Here is a 15396-nt window from a genome sequence, read left to right on the forward strand (position 1 = left end):
CAATATTGCCAACAGGGCACTTAATTTCTGCACATCTGAACTGGGACCTCTGTTTCTGGTCATTTCGAAAAACAAAAGTATAGGGAATTTTTTATTTGGTTGATATTTGCATTTGCATCTTGTACAATGAAAACAGCGTAGAAACAGTTTTTATAGACTGATAAAGAGGTGGAAAGACCTCTTTTATACTTCAGCTGTAGCTGTAGTTGCATAGTTGGAGTACATATAAAAAATCCAAGTTCAAGCTGCATTTATCAATATTTTGTATATCAAATGAAACACAGCATGACAGAACATTATCAACCAAGGCAACTATTCTACTAAGCTTTGTAGCTCTCTAGCTCAATGTTTTGGTTACAGTCTCACTGCCCTAATCAACCCTGTTTCTAAAAGCTGCAGGAAGCCATTCTGAAGAAATTCAGCTCTAATGAATCCACTTAACTACCTGCCAAGCAGCAGACAGAGAAAGACAGCCACTAGCTGGTGAATACAATTGAATGTTCATAACAAATAATGACCTAGATATTCTTTTCAGGAGTTGGGTTGCTTAAAGTTAAAATGACTGAGTATTTTACTTAAGTGCATCAAATCACCAGAAAACCACCTGGTGGTTTGATCATTTTGCTCTGCCTCTGTTGGAGTTGTAAGGGAATGGACGTATTTCTGCCTCCTGGTGGTAATAAATTGATCAACATAAAATAAACATTGTGTCTGTAATACCTACATTTTTCACTCGATATAGCCCTGTCTTTACGCTCTGCTGTTTTGAGAGTCAAAAACTCCAAAGAAGCAATAAAAGTGTTATCCATGCCAGGTTCACTGCCATGTGCCAACAACCCCACAATGCAGGGCATCATACTTCAGACATGTGTAAGTTAACAGTGGGGGGATGGGATTATGAAATAATGAGTAATTAAACTAGTTGGAGAATTTGGAAAACATCCATGGTTTTGAGTTAAAATGAAGAAGCACGCTATAGATTTTTTTCTCCAAAATATACTTTCTTAAAATCGGTTAACATTTTTTCAGTACTTGGACCAACTTTGACTTGTAATTATTGACTTATATGGAGGACAAGAAATGCCTTAATCAATAAAAGATAGAGAAATAAATACATGGTTTTAAAATACTATTAAATGCATTAAATATACTGTACTATAAAAATAAATGTAGGCACTAACGCATGTATAAAATGTGACACAAACTGATATTTCTGATTTAATTTGCCTTTGTATTCATTTATTTTTGTATTGATCCTCCTATTTATTTGCTTTCACAGGTAATTCCCATTTTTAAAAAAGGGAATTAATAAAGGTTAAAAAAATACAAAAATTATTTAAAAAAGAAATATCAATGTATGTCACATTTACTGCCTACATTTCTTATATTGTGTTTAGTGCATTTAATGGAATATTCATTTCTTCAGTCATTTATTCATTTAGTAATTTTTTTCAGGGTTGGTCCTCCACAGCCTAAAACTATAACTTTAGTAATCATAAATGCTGAAGCTACAGATGCTAAACTGTTGTAAGCATACAGATTTGTAACCATGTTATAGGTTTATATCTGAGCTGAATGTCGTTGGCTGTCAGTGATCCTGCCGTGGTCCTCAGGGCTGGATGGTGACAGAAGCCTGGCCTCGGACCTGCCTCAGAGCAGGACAGTCCAGCGTAACCATCACTCTGGTGCTGCCAGCCCTCAGCGGGCTGAAATACTCGGTCCAGGTCAGGGTGGAGCCTGCTGGGATCAGACTGAAACCAGCAAGGGCAAAGTCAGATGTCAGAAGGATTTGGCACATTTTTGGTGTAATTTCAAAGAAAGTCAAAGACACAAGAAATATTGAATCAGTAGCAGTTTATTATCAGGGTGCAAATCTCACGCTTAAACCTGTCGTAACTGCTTTTTAAGATATAAACAGATGAATAAAAGCTGTAACATATTGAAAACTTGGTTTACTTAATTTTTACGAAAAAGATGAAGATGAGACCCACACACATGCCTATTTTATCTGTATAGAGCTCACCTGTAATATTTGGACTTGGGCATCATGAGTCCAGGCCCTTCCATGCGAATGTAGACGCCCTCCAGGCCGAAAGTGAAAGGGTTTGTAAATTCGACAGTTGCCATCATCTCTTCACTCACTCTGGCACCACCGGACAACTGATGTACACAAACGACATACATCGTTGAAAAGAAATAGACAAATCCAATGAATAAAGGCTCTTTTCGTTAACTGAACAGTGATCGTGATAATCGAATTAAAAGAATTGTAATAACATTGCTGAAAAAAGGTTTGGAGTGGAAATAAGTTTTTGCATCTTATGTACCAAAAAGCTGTTATCAACACATTTTATATTCACTGTGTGGGATAGAATAAAAGCAAGCATGATGTCAGACCTCGACGGAGAGTTTGGGATTGTGCAGGGTGACGACTTTCATGGCGGTGACGATCTGGCCGGTCTCCTTGACCTTCCCAGTGGCAATAAAATTGAGGTTGGCCTGTTCCACTAGATGCTTCATGTAGTTCTTTGACTCGACCACCACCACCTCCTTCACACCTGGAGAACACAAAGGTACAACACTGCTCTCTCTGACCTTTTTCAATTATTCTTTTTTTTTTCATGATTCAAAGCACATTTTCGAAAAGGGAATGTTTGAACATTGTTGGTTGTTGAATTAATCTGGTCAATGGAAAAACATCTTCCTCACTTTTGTTTGGGCCGATTGTCACTGTGGGATCACTGAACAGAAACTCGGTGCTGGTGACTCCGGTGTAATACACCACGCTCCCGCTGATGTAGATGTCCACAACGCGGCGCTGATCGCTGCGGTTTATGAACTCCAGGCTCAGCTCAAAGTCGTTGCCCACGGTGACCTCCAGGGTGGGCAGGACCAAGTCTACGTCAGCATCAGGAGGGTTGGACTTCTCACGTTGACAGCCGAACTCTTCTGCTTTTTCCAGAACAGTCCGCTCCTCCTTGCTGCCTGGATTGGATGATTGATATGTATTGTTTTAGTGTTCTGTGTTTAGCTAATTTAGCTTAAATTTAACGACCATCTTTACTTGCCCATTATAGCAAGCTAGCTAGCCATTGATAAGTTGAGTGAGATAGCGATTGCCATGGATACAGGCAGTCTTGTGTACATTCTAAACACAGATACAAGTATGACAGGGTGCATGTTGAATTAGATAAGATACGATAAGATAAGAAAAGGGCTCTGAGGTAAGATGGGCTGCAGCCATGAGTTTATAAAAATCCTTCTGTAATCAGAGGAAAGAATTTTTCCGAAATGAGGCCCATAACCTGTCTGCATGCCAAGTTTGCGGTTATCAAAGCCCCACAATTGGCTCAAGTACCCTGGTCCTTTTCCATGTGCCAACTTTGACCCAAACCAAGTCAAAATGATGCCAATTGGATCTGATTTACAAACCAAAAGGACCCAAGTCCCCACCCCTAAAACCTTGCCAAATCTGGCAGACACATCGAGGCACATGGCTCGTCCTCTGGTGCCAGAACGCATCCAGCTGGGCCAAACTCAGCCATCGTCATGCCAAATTAACTCTGAACCTGGCATTGTTGTATGTGAGTATGAAAAACAAATGTGCTTTGCACTGTTTTAGGGACTGCTTGTACAAGATAATCCATCACAGTAAAAATGAAGCCTTATAATGTGTCCCTGCTTGTGTGTGTTTTAGTTTTTCTGTTTTTATACAACACTGTTGCACCAACATGAGAATGTCAGTGAGCATTTCTATTCTCTCAGAATTTTTGGGCTGATTTATTGACAGTTCTTAAAAAATAAAGTTAGGGAATATCATGCAACACTGGATAAACTGAGGCTGCAGCAGAGAAAATGGTTCTGCCCAATATTAAAACACTATGATTTGTGACCGATGCATTCACTGACCCTCAGGAAACTTGTACTGATCAGTGATGTCTCGGCGAGTCACGTCTCCTGGAGCTTTGGTCAAAACCATGCGGCCCACATGAGTCTGGTTCACCTTGACCGGCTCCATGGTCCCTTCTTTACTCCGGGAGTAAAACACCACATCGCTGTTGACCTGTGGAGAGAAAGACAGAGATAATCCAGAAACACCAGTGAGGAAATAACCTAAGATGATCTTTGCATAGGAGCCCTAACAGAGAAAATGAAATACTGCTTGAATATTATATTGTCCTGTTAGAGAAACACTGAAATAACTCTTAAAGACTCACCTCAGCAAACACAAAGGCGGCATCAAATGGGTAGCACATCTGTCCATGTTTGATGGCCTGGACTGACGCAGGACCACATCTGTACATGCCTTGATGGATAAAGAGAGGAAGTATGGAGATAAATGTCAGTCCAGTGTATTTACTTTTATCCACACTCAAAACACAAAAACAGTGGTCCATTAACTGCATTGCATTTTTTAAATATAATATAAAGCAGTCTTGAAGTGTTGTTAAGAAAGCTACACCTATTTCATAACATTATTATTTACCATCACTGGTCTCCTGCGGTGTTGCATCCACAACTTGCCAGCCTCCAAAGCCAGCTGGGAGGTCTGGTCTGGACATGTAGCACTCATTCCAGCAGTGATAGTTCCTGGCAATGACAGACATTATTTTATATATCATTAGAGAAATTAGTCTAGTAAAACTCCTGTTTGTGCCTAATCAAACTTATGCGTGGCTAATCGAGGCCTTAAAATGGTCTCTCCTCCAAATTGATAACCATAGTACTGACTAACTGCTGCAGCCTATAGTGGATCTGAACCTCATAGCTTTACTAAGATTACTGGATCACTGGTTCTGTGTAAAAAACAACAACAATGGGGTCAGTTAAATCAAAAAGGTTACTTAACATGTCCAGCAAATGTGATTTGTTTATGAGATATCTGCACGTTTGGTCTGAAAATGTGTTACCAGATAGAATCTTTGGTCCGATTGCGGTCGATCCTGCCGTTGTCATGCAGGATGATGTCCGTTTTCAGGTTTCCATCATTGTCATGAGCAGAGTAGTAGTTGGTGACAACTCGCGATGGGATGCCCAAACAACGCAGGACTAGATGGACAAGCAATGGCAGAGATCATGAGTGAATAGACTGGAATAGAAGGTTCTCCACTTAATCAACAGAGCCAAATGAATGAAGAATCAACCATGGTAAGTGATTAAAAACAAGAAAAGGTGCCTCAATACTTCCATTCATATCTCTTTGAGCAAAGGAATGAAAGGAAATTGGGCATTACAACATATTTAGAAGGGTTTTTTTTTTAAAGTGCAACTGGTATTTGATCAACATCTCACAGGTGTTGAACACGGCGGCGTAGACCCAGCACTGAGCGTAGCAGACAGGCATCTTGCTGGTGGCGTAGCTGAGCAGGATTTCAGTGCTACCAGTCCAGGAAGTTGGAGCCACCCCGTATGTGTAGTCGCCGGTCCAGTTCCCCACCAGCACGCCTTCATCATCGTGGGAGTTCAGCTGAATGTGACAAAGAGCAGATTTTTTTTAAAATATTTTTTTGGCCTTTTATGGCTTTATTGATAGAACAGCTGAAGATATGACAGGAAATAGGGAGAGAGAGGGGGGGAGTGACACGCAGCGAAGGGATCCAGGCTGGGAGTCGTACCCGGGTCCACTGCAGAGCCTAAGCACATGGGATGCGCGCTCTACCCACCCAGATTTTGACACGCATTCTTATGAAGCACTGAGGTGCAACTTGGGTTCACTTGACAACCACTATGTTTCAGCTTTTGAAATGTGCTGTAGCTGTTGTATCTCATGGAAGCGTCATGCGAAAACCAACTGTGTTTTAGAGGATAACAATCCGTAAAAACTCTCTCACCATAGCAGAGGCCTTTCTGGTCACCTTGATGGGGTCTCCTCTGTTAGTGATGGGCATGGCTGCCTTGTCCATGATATACAGACAGGCATCCAGGACTCCATAGTTAAACTAGGCGGGGAAAAACTCAAGTAAAAAAAAAATCTTTGAAACTCTATCTTGATGTCTACGATCGGTCATTCTACTACCTGTCCGTAGTTCCAGTCTCTTTCAGCGATGTCATCATATGCACCATGGTAGATGATCCCCATCTCATTCATCACACACTCCTGCCTCTCAGTCTCATCATCCAAAAAGACTGCATCAGCTGAGGAACGACAGCAAGACTTGGAGATTATGAGGATGAAAGTGAGATAAAATGTTACAAAGAAGCTGTCTCTTATCAAGGAGCCTAAACCGACCTGATGCCCAGGGGTTGAAGAGGATGTAGAGGTTTCGGCTGTCGTCCTTTCTGGTCCTACGGATGCCAAAGGGTGTCACCACTGCAACATACATGTAGTACTTCCCCACAATACAGTCTGGCGTAGGAGTGATGCCCATGGTGACAGTATTCTCAGAGGTGTTTGTGATGCGGCCCGCCCAGGAGCTCTGACGCTCCTGGGTGGGGAAGACAGGAATGTAGGTGCCTTTGCTGTACTGAGGGGTGGAGCCTGGGTGAACAAGGAGAATTGGCAGATTGACACTTAGCTATGTATGGCTATGTGAACCTGCAGTTTAAAACTTTGGAGCTTATATTTTTAAAAATATTATCTCCAGGAAGCCAATTTCAACAACAACTCAATATGATATGAGAAGGAAATGTTTCTCTTAATTTTCAGATGAAAAGCTACATTTATTTAGACATAATTAAATGTTTTATTCAGTCTTGGGATCAACTAGCTTCCATACATGAAGAATACGGTCTCTAGACAAAGGTGTGAATTTGATTGACCACTTTATCCAGAATCAAGTGAATTTATGACAACTGCAAGGTGGCAAGTATCCCTTTTTAAGACCATTTAAGCTTACCGATGACAAACTCCACAGCAAACTTGTCGCTAGCAGGTTTGTAGGGACGATTGAAGGTGATCTTGACCTGGAACTCTTGTCCTCGACGGACGATGAGAGAGTCAGAGTTGTAAAACGTGGTGTGGTGTTGGGTCTTGTTGATCTCATTCGGCATCCGCATCATGTCCACATCCACGATGTCAAGAAACTCTGAATGGACAGAAAGACAGCAGGATGTGTTCAAAAACATGTGGATGGATATCTATGAGATTTTGATGGACAGGCTGCCTATTAAAAAAATGTATTGCATTATTGAAATTTCTGTCATATATTGATATCTACCACTGTGCAGCTCTTTGACAACATTACAGGGTGGACTGTGGCGACAAACTGCAGGAAGTCAGCAGAATTTATCCTGTCTGGACGTCATTCATGTGTCAGTTATGTGCAAGAACCTACTGGAAATTGTGTCACTGTCGGGAACGAGACTTTATCTTTTAACAAAGACACACTCTGAGATCTGTCTCCCCCGCTTCAATTCTGCCGTCATGAGAAACAAACTTTATATACTACTTTGTATAAATAGGAGCATAAATGGAGTAGATTTAGATTTAGATCTTCTACATCCACAATTTTTTAAGATGTTGAGTTAGGAGAAACGTAAACTTCGTATAATGCTTGTCCATTCAGCTTCATGGTTATAGAAAGTTTCATTTATCATGTGGACAATCAATTGAAATGTCTTACAATGCCTTCATGAGGGTCCATGAGGGTACATAGCGACTGAATTAAGCCACTTTAATTATTTTTGTTACTATATGAAGAAACAACCAAACAATTATTTTAACAAGTATGAAAAAAAATTACAGTGAGTAGGTTTTTTAAGAACTTTCAAACAATGCATTTTGGGAAGTGTCTTTAAAACCTAATGTAAATGTCACATATTATGCTCATTTCCAGGTTCAAACTTTTATTTTGGAAGTCCACTCGAAAATGTTTACATGCTTTAATGTTCAAAAAACACATTTATTATTCACATATGGTCCATAACTGCAGCAGTTTTATTCCCCCTCCGTTTCAGTCTCCTTAAGCCCCGCCCCTCCCAAAAAGCCTAGTATGCCCTGATTGGTCAGCTCTGACAGGCCTGAGCAGGCACCACCCACTGTGTTTCCGCACGAGCTCTGTTGGTTTGCAACTAGACTTAAGTCAGAGAAACTCATAGTTGGAAGTTCTGACATGGTCTAAAAATACAAACATAATATTAAGTTGATTAAACTTGAAACTAGAAACAGATAACAGATTTTCTGACTCCATTACGGTTTCTTTATGATGTTTATACAGTGTGATCTCTCACCAGTCAGAGGTGGAAATCCTCTCGGGCCCGGTGCACCAAAGGGCTCAAACTCAGGTACCTCTGTGGTGTCAGAGTTGGCGCTGGCGATGGGAACTGCGGTGCGGCCACGGTTCGTCACCTTTGGAGGGGGTCCGGAGGGAACAGGGGGGGCAGGAGAGGGAGTCGGGGTGCCGCTTGAATCAGACATGACGGTGATAGTTCAGGGTGGATGTTCTGTCGCAGGACTGGAGGAGGAGAGTGGAGGGAAAAGAAAACGCATTATTCCTGCAATAGACTGAAAAAATCTGAATTAACTTAATGACTTCAGATTTCAGAAAATATGCTCATTAAAGTTTGTCAACCATGCAGTGTCTAGAGCTGAATTCCCATCATGCCGGGCGAGCTGTTCTCAAACCCATCTGCTTTACATCTGTGGAAGGACTGGAAGCATGCTTGAGTATGTGTGTGTGTGTTCTGCGTGTGAAAGACAGAGTGTCTGTCCTTGTCCCTTTTATGAAAGAAGGGGAAGATTTTTAACGCAAATCACGGGCAAATAGCCTGCAAGTGATGAAACACACATGGAAGTGGTCTCCATGTGTCGTTGTGGGTTGGGTGAAGGGAGTTTCAGTCACTCCTCTCCCTGAAAGTTTCTGGTAAAGACAGACACTTTTAGGGTTTGATGATTTATTTTCATTTCACAAATATTTTGTGTTTTTGTGGTCACAGAGAAAGAAACAAGATTTAAACAGAGCATTAATCATGGCTGTTAAAAAACAAATTTACTGCAGTGAGTAATTGAGTCACCCGTGGTCATGCAGCAAAACCAAAGTTATTCTTACTGCGGTCTTCTTTAATGTTATTATTACATCATTTCACTGGTATGAATTTATTTTGAAATGCACTAACTTTAAGAAATCTTACTGTCTATCATCCTGTTCCTTATAGACCTTAATTGGCCCTTTTATATCTCAGGAGGTTGGTAATAAAACTTTTATGCAATGGGCTCCTTCTGATTATTTTAAGTTACCCTCAAATGTCTGTTCTCTGTCATCGTTTAGCTTATTTAAAAATGCTTTATTTTATCAATCTAAAACAAATTGCTGATGTGCACAATAATTCTATCACTGTGTATTTCTTTATTTATTCAGATTATTTTGTCTGAGTTTAATTGCAATCAAGCCCCAAACCTTAAAGCACTGTAGGCATCATTATGTAAGTTGTTGTGATAACTAACAGCCAAAAGGCAACAAATTATGGATTTTGGAGCACTAATGTTAATAGTAGTTGTAATTTAATGTGTGTGCAGTAATGATAGCAGCATAAAAAGAAAATACACTTCTTCTATTGGCTGCTTTTGCAGGTTGTGGACACGGTGTTGTGGTTTTAAATGAATATTTGCTGATTTTCTTCATCTCATTATGTCAGTGAATCAGATATATTTTGGTGTTGGACTGTTGACCGGACAAAGCAAGTAATCTTAAGACTTCGCCTTGATTTTCACTATTTCTTTGACACTTTATGGACCAAAAACGTAACTGAACAGCTGTGGGAAAAACTGATTAAAATAGGAGCTGTACTCCATGGTTAACCGAGTAAATAAACGCCCGACTGACCACGAGCAAGTTGAAACATATCCCTGGGTGTGAACACATCAAATTGATGTAAACAAAGTCCGTCAGTGTTGTTTCAGAATGACTCATAAAATCCATAACACATGAAACAGAACTAAAATTACATCACCCCCTCGGTCCACATGGGGTCTACCTGAAACCTGCTTCCAGACCCCGAGTAGACGCGAAGTTACTTGCATGACGATTACGTAAGCATGCGGTCAGGCTGATTTAACCATTAAACACACAACAGCTGTTTACATACGATGCTGGCAGGCTGCACGGAGTGTCAGGTTTGAGGTAAAAAACACCTGGACGAGAATAAAGCTGCTCACTGTTGCATAATGTGGGCGCGTGGCCAGGCAGGATCTGTAAGTTTGGGACGATGTTTGGCTGCATGAGTCATCGTTTAACACAGTGAGAGCTCTGTTTTCACTGTAACCACCATCAGCACAGATAGACAGGCTCATAAGTGCTGCAGACAGACAGACAGACAGACGGCAGCTAAGAAACTATAACCAGTTTCCTCAACAGTACTTAAAGCAACATTATGTAATTATTTCACCTTAAATTAACAGCTTCAAGATCTCTTTGATGGTAAAATGTCTTGTAACAGGGTGAATGGTGTCTCTGTCTCAGCCCCCCCCCCACAACCACTTGTTTCTGCACAATGTAACTTTATTGAGAGGGTAGGATCACAGTGTTGCATGTATTTGTATTTAAGTTTACCTCATTTTGGTCATAAATATCGCAGTTTTTACCCTACTGCATTTATTTGTCTCACTTTTGAGATTGATATTTTACATATTTTTACACAAGTCAGCAGTTCCACCAAAGAGTCATTTTTCCTCTGAGATTGGTAAATCTCTTGAATATTTTGCAAAGCAAATCGTAGAGAAAAGTCCAGAATATATATAAATTTAGATTTTCTGTAACACACATACTCTTATTCTTATGCTTAACAAACATTTTGATCCCTACTTCTGTACTTTGGCTGAAGTTGGAGTTTAAATGCAAGACCTTGACTTCTTATTGAGTATTTTTTGCATGACAAAGCGCCAGATCTTGTTTTAGCACGGTGACAGCACTTGATAAATCCCATAAATCATACGTCATATGTTTAATGATTAGTACATTTCAGAGTAACTTGCAAGATTCATGTCAGATCATCATTAATGTATGTGTAAGGTGGTGGAACAAGTATTTAGATAATTTACTCGGTCTGTCTACAGTTCTGTTTAAAAACGGTAAAAGGTACAAGATGTTGTAATACACAAGGGTCCTTTTCACAGAATCATGCAATAAATATTGGGAAATAAACAGTAACAAATAAAGTGGTATAGAAGCAGTATATTAATATAATGGTTGCAGTTAACTTAATGCAGTTAAATCTTTGACAGATTATATTCTGTCAAAGATTTAACTGCATTCAGTTAAGTAGCTCTAACATAATTATAGTGGACTTGCACAATACAGAGTATGATGTTTCCATTTGTAAACTTGAGGATAGAAGTGTAAACTGTAGTCCAGGATTTGACTGAATCTTCATTTACTTGCTTCACAGGTCACACCAAGTTATAACAGTGACCTAAATCACTCCCATGGCTGCGACACTTTGTGCACGCTCACACACACACGTGTTTAACACAACTTTGGCAAATGCTGACACAGGAGGAAAAAACCTCTACACAAGTTTAACAACATAACTGAGCCTCACCATAAAACTCCTGTGGAGCACACAACTCCAATTAAGAGGACAAAGATCTGCATGCATTATATAAAATACATGTATTTGAACAGTTGAAGAAGAAGGAGAGGAGTTAGATATTTCTCTGGATATTTTGTTTGTGTTTTTGTAATAATTCTACTACTACAACTACTACTAGTCTTACTACTGTATAAAAAAATGTGAGAGTAATAAGCTGGATGACAAGGAGGAGTGGACATTAATCACTCAAGAATCATCAATCACTCAAGAATGACATTTTAGACGACAGAGTGTCAACAATGTAATCATTCAGTCAAACTCCTCAAAGTTGCATGCCATAAAGTGAAGTACAACAGGCTTTGTTCCAAGTTATTTAGAGTTTGTTTAACCAAATGATCTCAGGATTACTCAACAACTGCAGAATGTTTTAAATTCTTTCAGACGTGTCATTAAAATCACTACCATCTTCACATCTGGAAGGTATAAACAAAACTAGGTTACCAAGGAATTTTTTGTAGCCATAAACCTGGGTCATACCTGTAAACTCAGTCTGAATGCAGAGTGGTGGCACCTCAGAGGATGTTGGAGTGAAGCTGCTGTCTGTTGGAGTCGGTCTGCTGCTGCTGCTGCTGCTGCTGCTGCTGCTCCGACTTATGAGACTTCTGCTCCTGCTTAAATACCCTCAGGAGGTAGGAAGAGCTGTGTGTGTGTGTGTGTGTGTGTGTGTGTGTGTGGGTGAGAGACCTTTGAGGGAAACAGTGTTGTGTAAGTGGTCAGTCCAACTTGGGAGCAGGATGTGGAATGTACCGTCTCCGTACAACCCACAGCTGGATGGAGCTCAGAGAGATAAACTGATGTTTGAGCCCGGCAGCTGTCAGATGTTTGATCTACATGCAGCTTTGATGTAACCAGGGAAACATTTATTCATTTTATTATTTTTGTATTTTCTACTGTAATCTTACAAGCCATGCAAGGGATCCACCACTTTGGTCCAGACTGAAGTATCTCCACAGGTATTTGAACAGACATTCACAGTCCCCCAGAATCAGATCATGTGATCTTGTGAATCCATCTCACCAGTTAGGGGTGCAGTTCATGTGTGACGACCAGCCAGAGAACCAACTGTTAATCTGAAAATAACAATGGCGACGGCTGAAGAGGTTGGCGCAGATGCTGCTGAAAGAAGAGCAAAGAAATTCAAGGTTTTTCCGGTTGGAAAAGATGTTTTCGCTCTTCTCTCACCTAGAGATTGGCTGGTTGAATGTAGCCTGGGATAGACAAAGATAGACAGACCGTCCATCCAATCTGCTGCATTGGATCTTTTTGAAAGTTCCTGCCTCTTTCAGTTTCCAAGAACGATTTCCAAGATGCTTCTATACAACAGACCATCTCGCACATCCATCAGCTCAAAATTGTAACTTTCTTATTTGTGCAGCACCAACCTCATATTGATTATTCTCAGTTGTACTTTATGATGCTAATATGCTAAACTAAGCTGGTGATCATGGTAAACAGTATACCTGCTTCACATGTTAGCATGTTATTGTACGCTATTGTAAAAACAGGGCTCGCCATGACTTGTAGTGTGTGTGTCACTTGGTATGAGTTACGTAACATATTAATTTAGCATTGCTTGTAACTCATGTTTGTCGTGTACCAAAGTTGTAACAGTGCGTTGTTTGCTCCCAAGAAAAGCTCTGACTGATGTCTATTTTAAAACTGTTTCTTTTATTCTATTTCAGGGTTGATTAGAGTACGTTTTAATTCTGTCTCTCCTGTTTCTAGCTGTCACACGTGTGGTCGGCGTGCCGGGAGTCCACTCACTCGGCTGTGGTTTGTGGCATGTTTACCAGTGAGATGCTTTTTAATTTGAGGTGTTGGTTTTGGTTCATGTTATCTTTACACAGGTAGGACACTCCCACTGCTCCACCGCTGGCTTCCCAGCTGTGGTGTGTTCTGTCCTATTCCTCTCCTCTTGGGTTCTGTTATAAATAAAGCGGCAGTTCTGGAGGTTAGCCACACCGACTGTTGTGGTCACTTCATTGCAGCCCGTGTGTCTCGGTTCATTTGGTAATTCCCGGCAGGTTATTTACAATTGGAGTTTCATTAATAAGCGATTGTTTGCTGGATTCTTGATGAAAGACTGGAACAGACCAGAATAGTGCCCTGGTCTGATTTAGGATGGCCTAAAGTTGGCCTGTGGTAAACTGGAGCTGATTCTCAACTGAAATAGCTTGTTTGCACATGATGTAACTACATATCTGTTGTTTTGGTGCAGAGTGCAAATGGAGGACAGAATGTGATTTATGATACATATTGATATCTGTAGTGGAACACAGGAAGCAATATCAGAAACTGCACATGATCCCTTTAACTAATCTAGCAAAAAGGCTATATTTTGGGATTGTTGGCTCACAGCTTCTGGTGCCAGAACAGAGCCAGATGTGCCAACAATGAGACGCAATCAGCTTAAATTTGGTTGTAGAATTTCAACAACAACTACTGCTTCCTGTTCTGTAATACTTCAACACATCTATATCACTTTTAACTGTGAGCACTGTTACACCATCCGCTACAGTACTCTACTGTTCTCTCACTCCTCAAGTACTTCCTCTGATACTACTTTTTCACTCATAACACCTCTCTCTGCTTTCACTCTAGCATGTTCGTACACAGTCTTATTTTCCACACTGGCACCGACACTGTGTTGAAGGGTATTAAAGAGCATGAAATGACTCCAGCGACTGTTGAAGTGTGGCTCGAGACACCACACTGCTTATGCACAATATGTTTTCCATCCATTCGTTCAACCATCTGCTGCCACCGTGAGAGGGACTTTCCATCAGCGCTTCCCAAAAACATGGGCACAGAAAACAGTTTGATTTCAAATTTATGTTTCGAGAAACTTCATCGGCTGCCCGTTTGCTTTGAAACTGATTGCAAGTCAGTGACAGATGTGAAAGCAAAGCTAAAAATATCAGCAGCAGAATCAAATAACAGAGGGAGCACTGTGCTGTATGTTCCTGGGTTTTCCTATTTCCACCACAAGCACTTATCTTCTTGATTGACCAGTTAATTTCAGGGGCATACTAATCAGCAAATGCCATTGCAAATTTATATGTTGCATTAAAAACTGGGGGCTTCGGCGTTGATGGTGGCATTTTCTGGGCTGTTTTTTATTCATGATATGGAGTCTTTTAGATGGCAGGCAGCCTCATGTTTGGAGGGAAGTGCCGCTGCTGCTGCTGCTGCTACAGCAGGGAGTCCAATAAAAAGTAATTCATTTGACATTTACAAAAAGCAGCACACATGTGAAAAGGCATCCATCATGGTAATATCCACCGAACACTTAACAGACCTCAAAACAACTCTGCTCGGGTTAATGGCGCCAAATCAATACGGCTGATTCAGTCCTTTCCATAAACATGGTTTGTTTTTATTAACCCTGATGGGTGCTGAAGGAAAAGGTGAATCATAAAGGACATGATCTAATGCGTGTGTGAGTGTGTGTTTTCATGTGACTGGACTGGACATGAGAACATGTACCATGTATGCAGCCAGGGACGTCACACAGCCAGGGCGCAGTGACAGCAGGCATGATGAAAGGATACTGGCTCTTCACACAATAAGACGACTGTTATGGAGGGATGAAAAATAGCTAATGTTTGCATAAAAACACAAATTGCGAGGGAGATTCAGAACAGAAAACAAGAGATCATGGGTAGAATTTTGCCTCAACCCCTCTTATTTACCATTTATGAACATTCATTATGGTTTATAACACACTTTATGTTAAGGTTATCACAAAAAGGGGCCTAAATGCGAGACACGATGAGGAAGGCTGGTACAAGAACAAAAGGTGAGCTTTAATAACAAAGTCCAAAACACATAATAAATAAGTATATATGGAAGTCGGAAAAGAGGTTGACA

At 40.6% G+C, this 15396-nt stretch overlaps 1 protein-coding gene across 1 annotated transcript; it reads right to left on the reverse strand.

The window, feature by feature from the left end:
• Positions 1–78: 78 nt before the first annotated feature.
• LOC115589503 (coagulation factor XIII A chain-like) lies at positions 79–12117 on the reverse strand. Its single transcript, XM_030430421.1, has 15 exons — positions 12004–12117; positions 8170–8393; positions 6837–7025; positions 6230–6478; positions 6017–6135; positions 5832–5939; positions 5293–5467; positions 4911–5049; positions 4487–4590; positions 4218–4306; positions 3910–4063; positions 2710–2985; positions 2398–2558; positions 2024–2160; positions 79–1751 (listed from the first exon to the last, which is right to left on the reverse strand). Exons 2-15 carry the CDS (start codon positions 8354–8356, stop codon positions 1610–1612), a joined length of 2229 nt encoding a protein of 742 aa, XP_030286281.1. The 5' UTR covers positions 8357–8393; positions 12004–12117; the 3' UTR covers positions 79–1609.
• Positions 12118–15396: the final 3279 nt, after the last annotated feature.

The sequence above is a fragment of the Sparus aurata genome, chromosome 10, assembly GCF_900880675.1.
Source record: "Sparus aurata chromosome 10, fSpaAur1.1, whole genome shotgun sequence".
Taxonomy (NCBI): domain Eukaryota; kingdom Metazoa; phylum Chordata; class Actinopteri; order Spariformes; family Sparidae; genus Sparus; species Sparus aurata.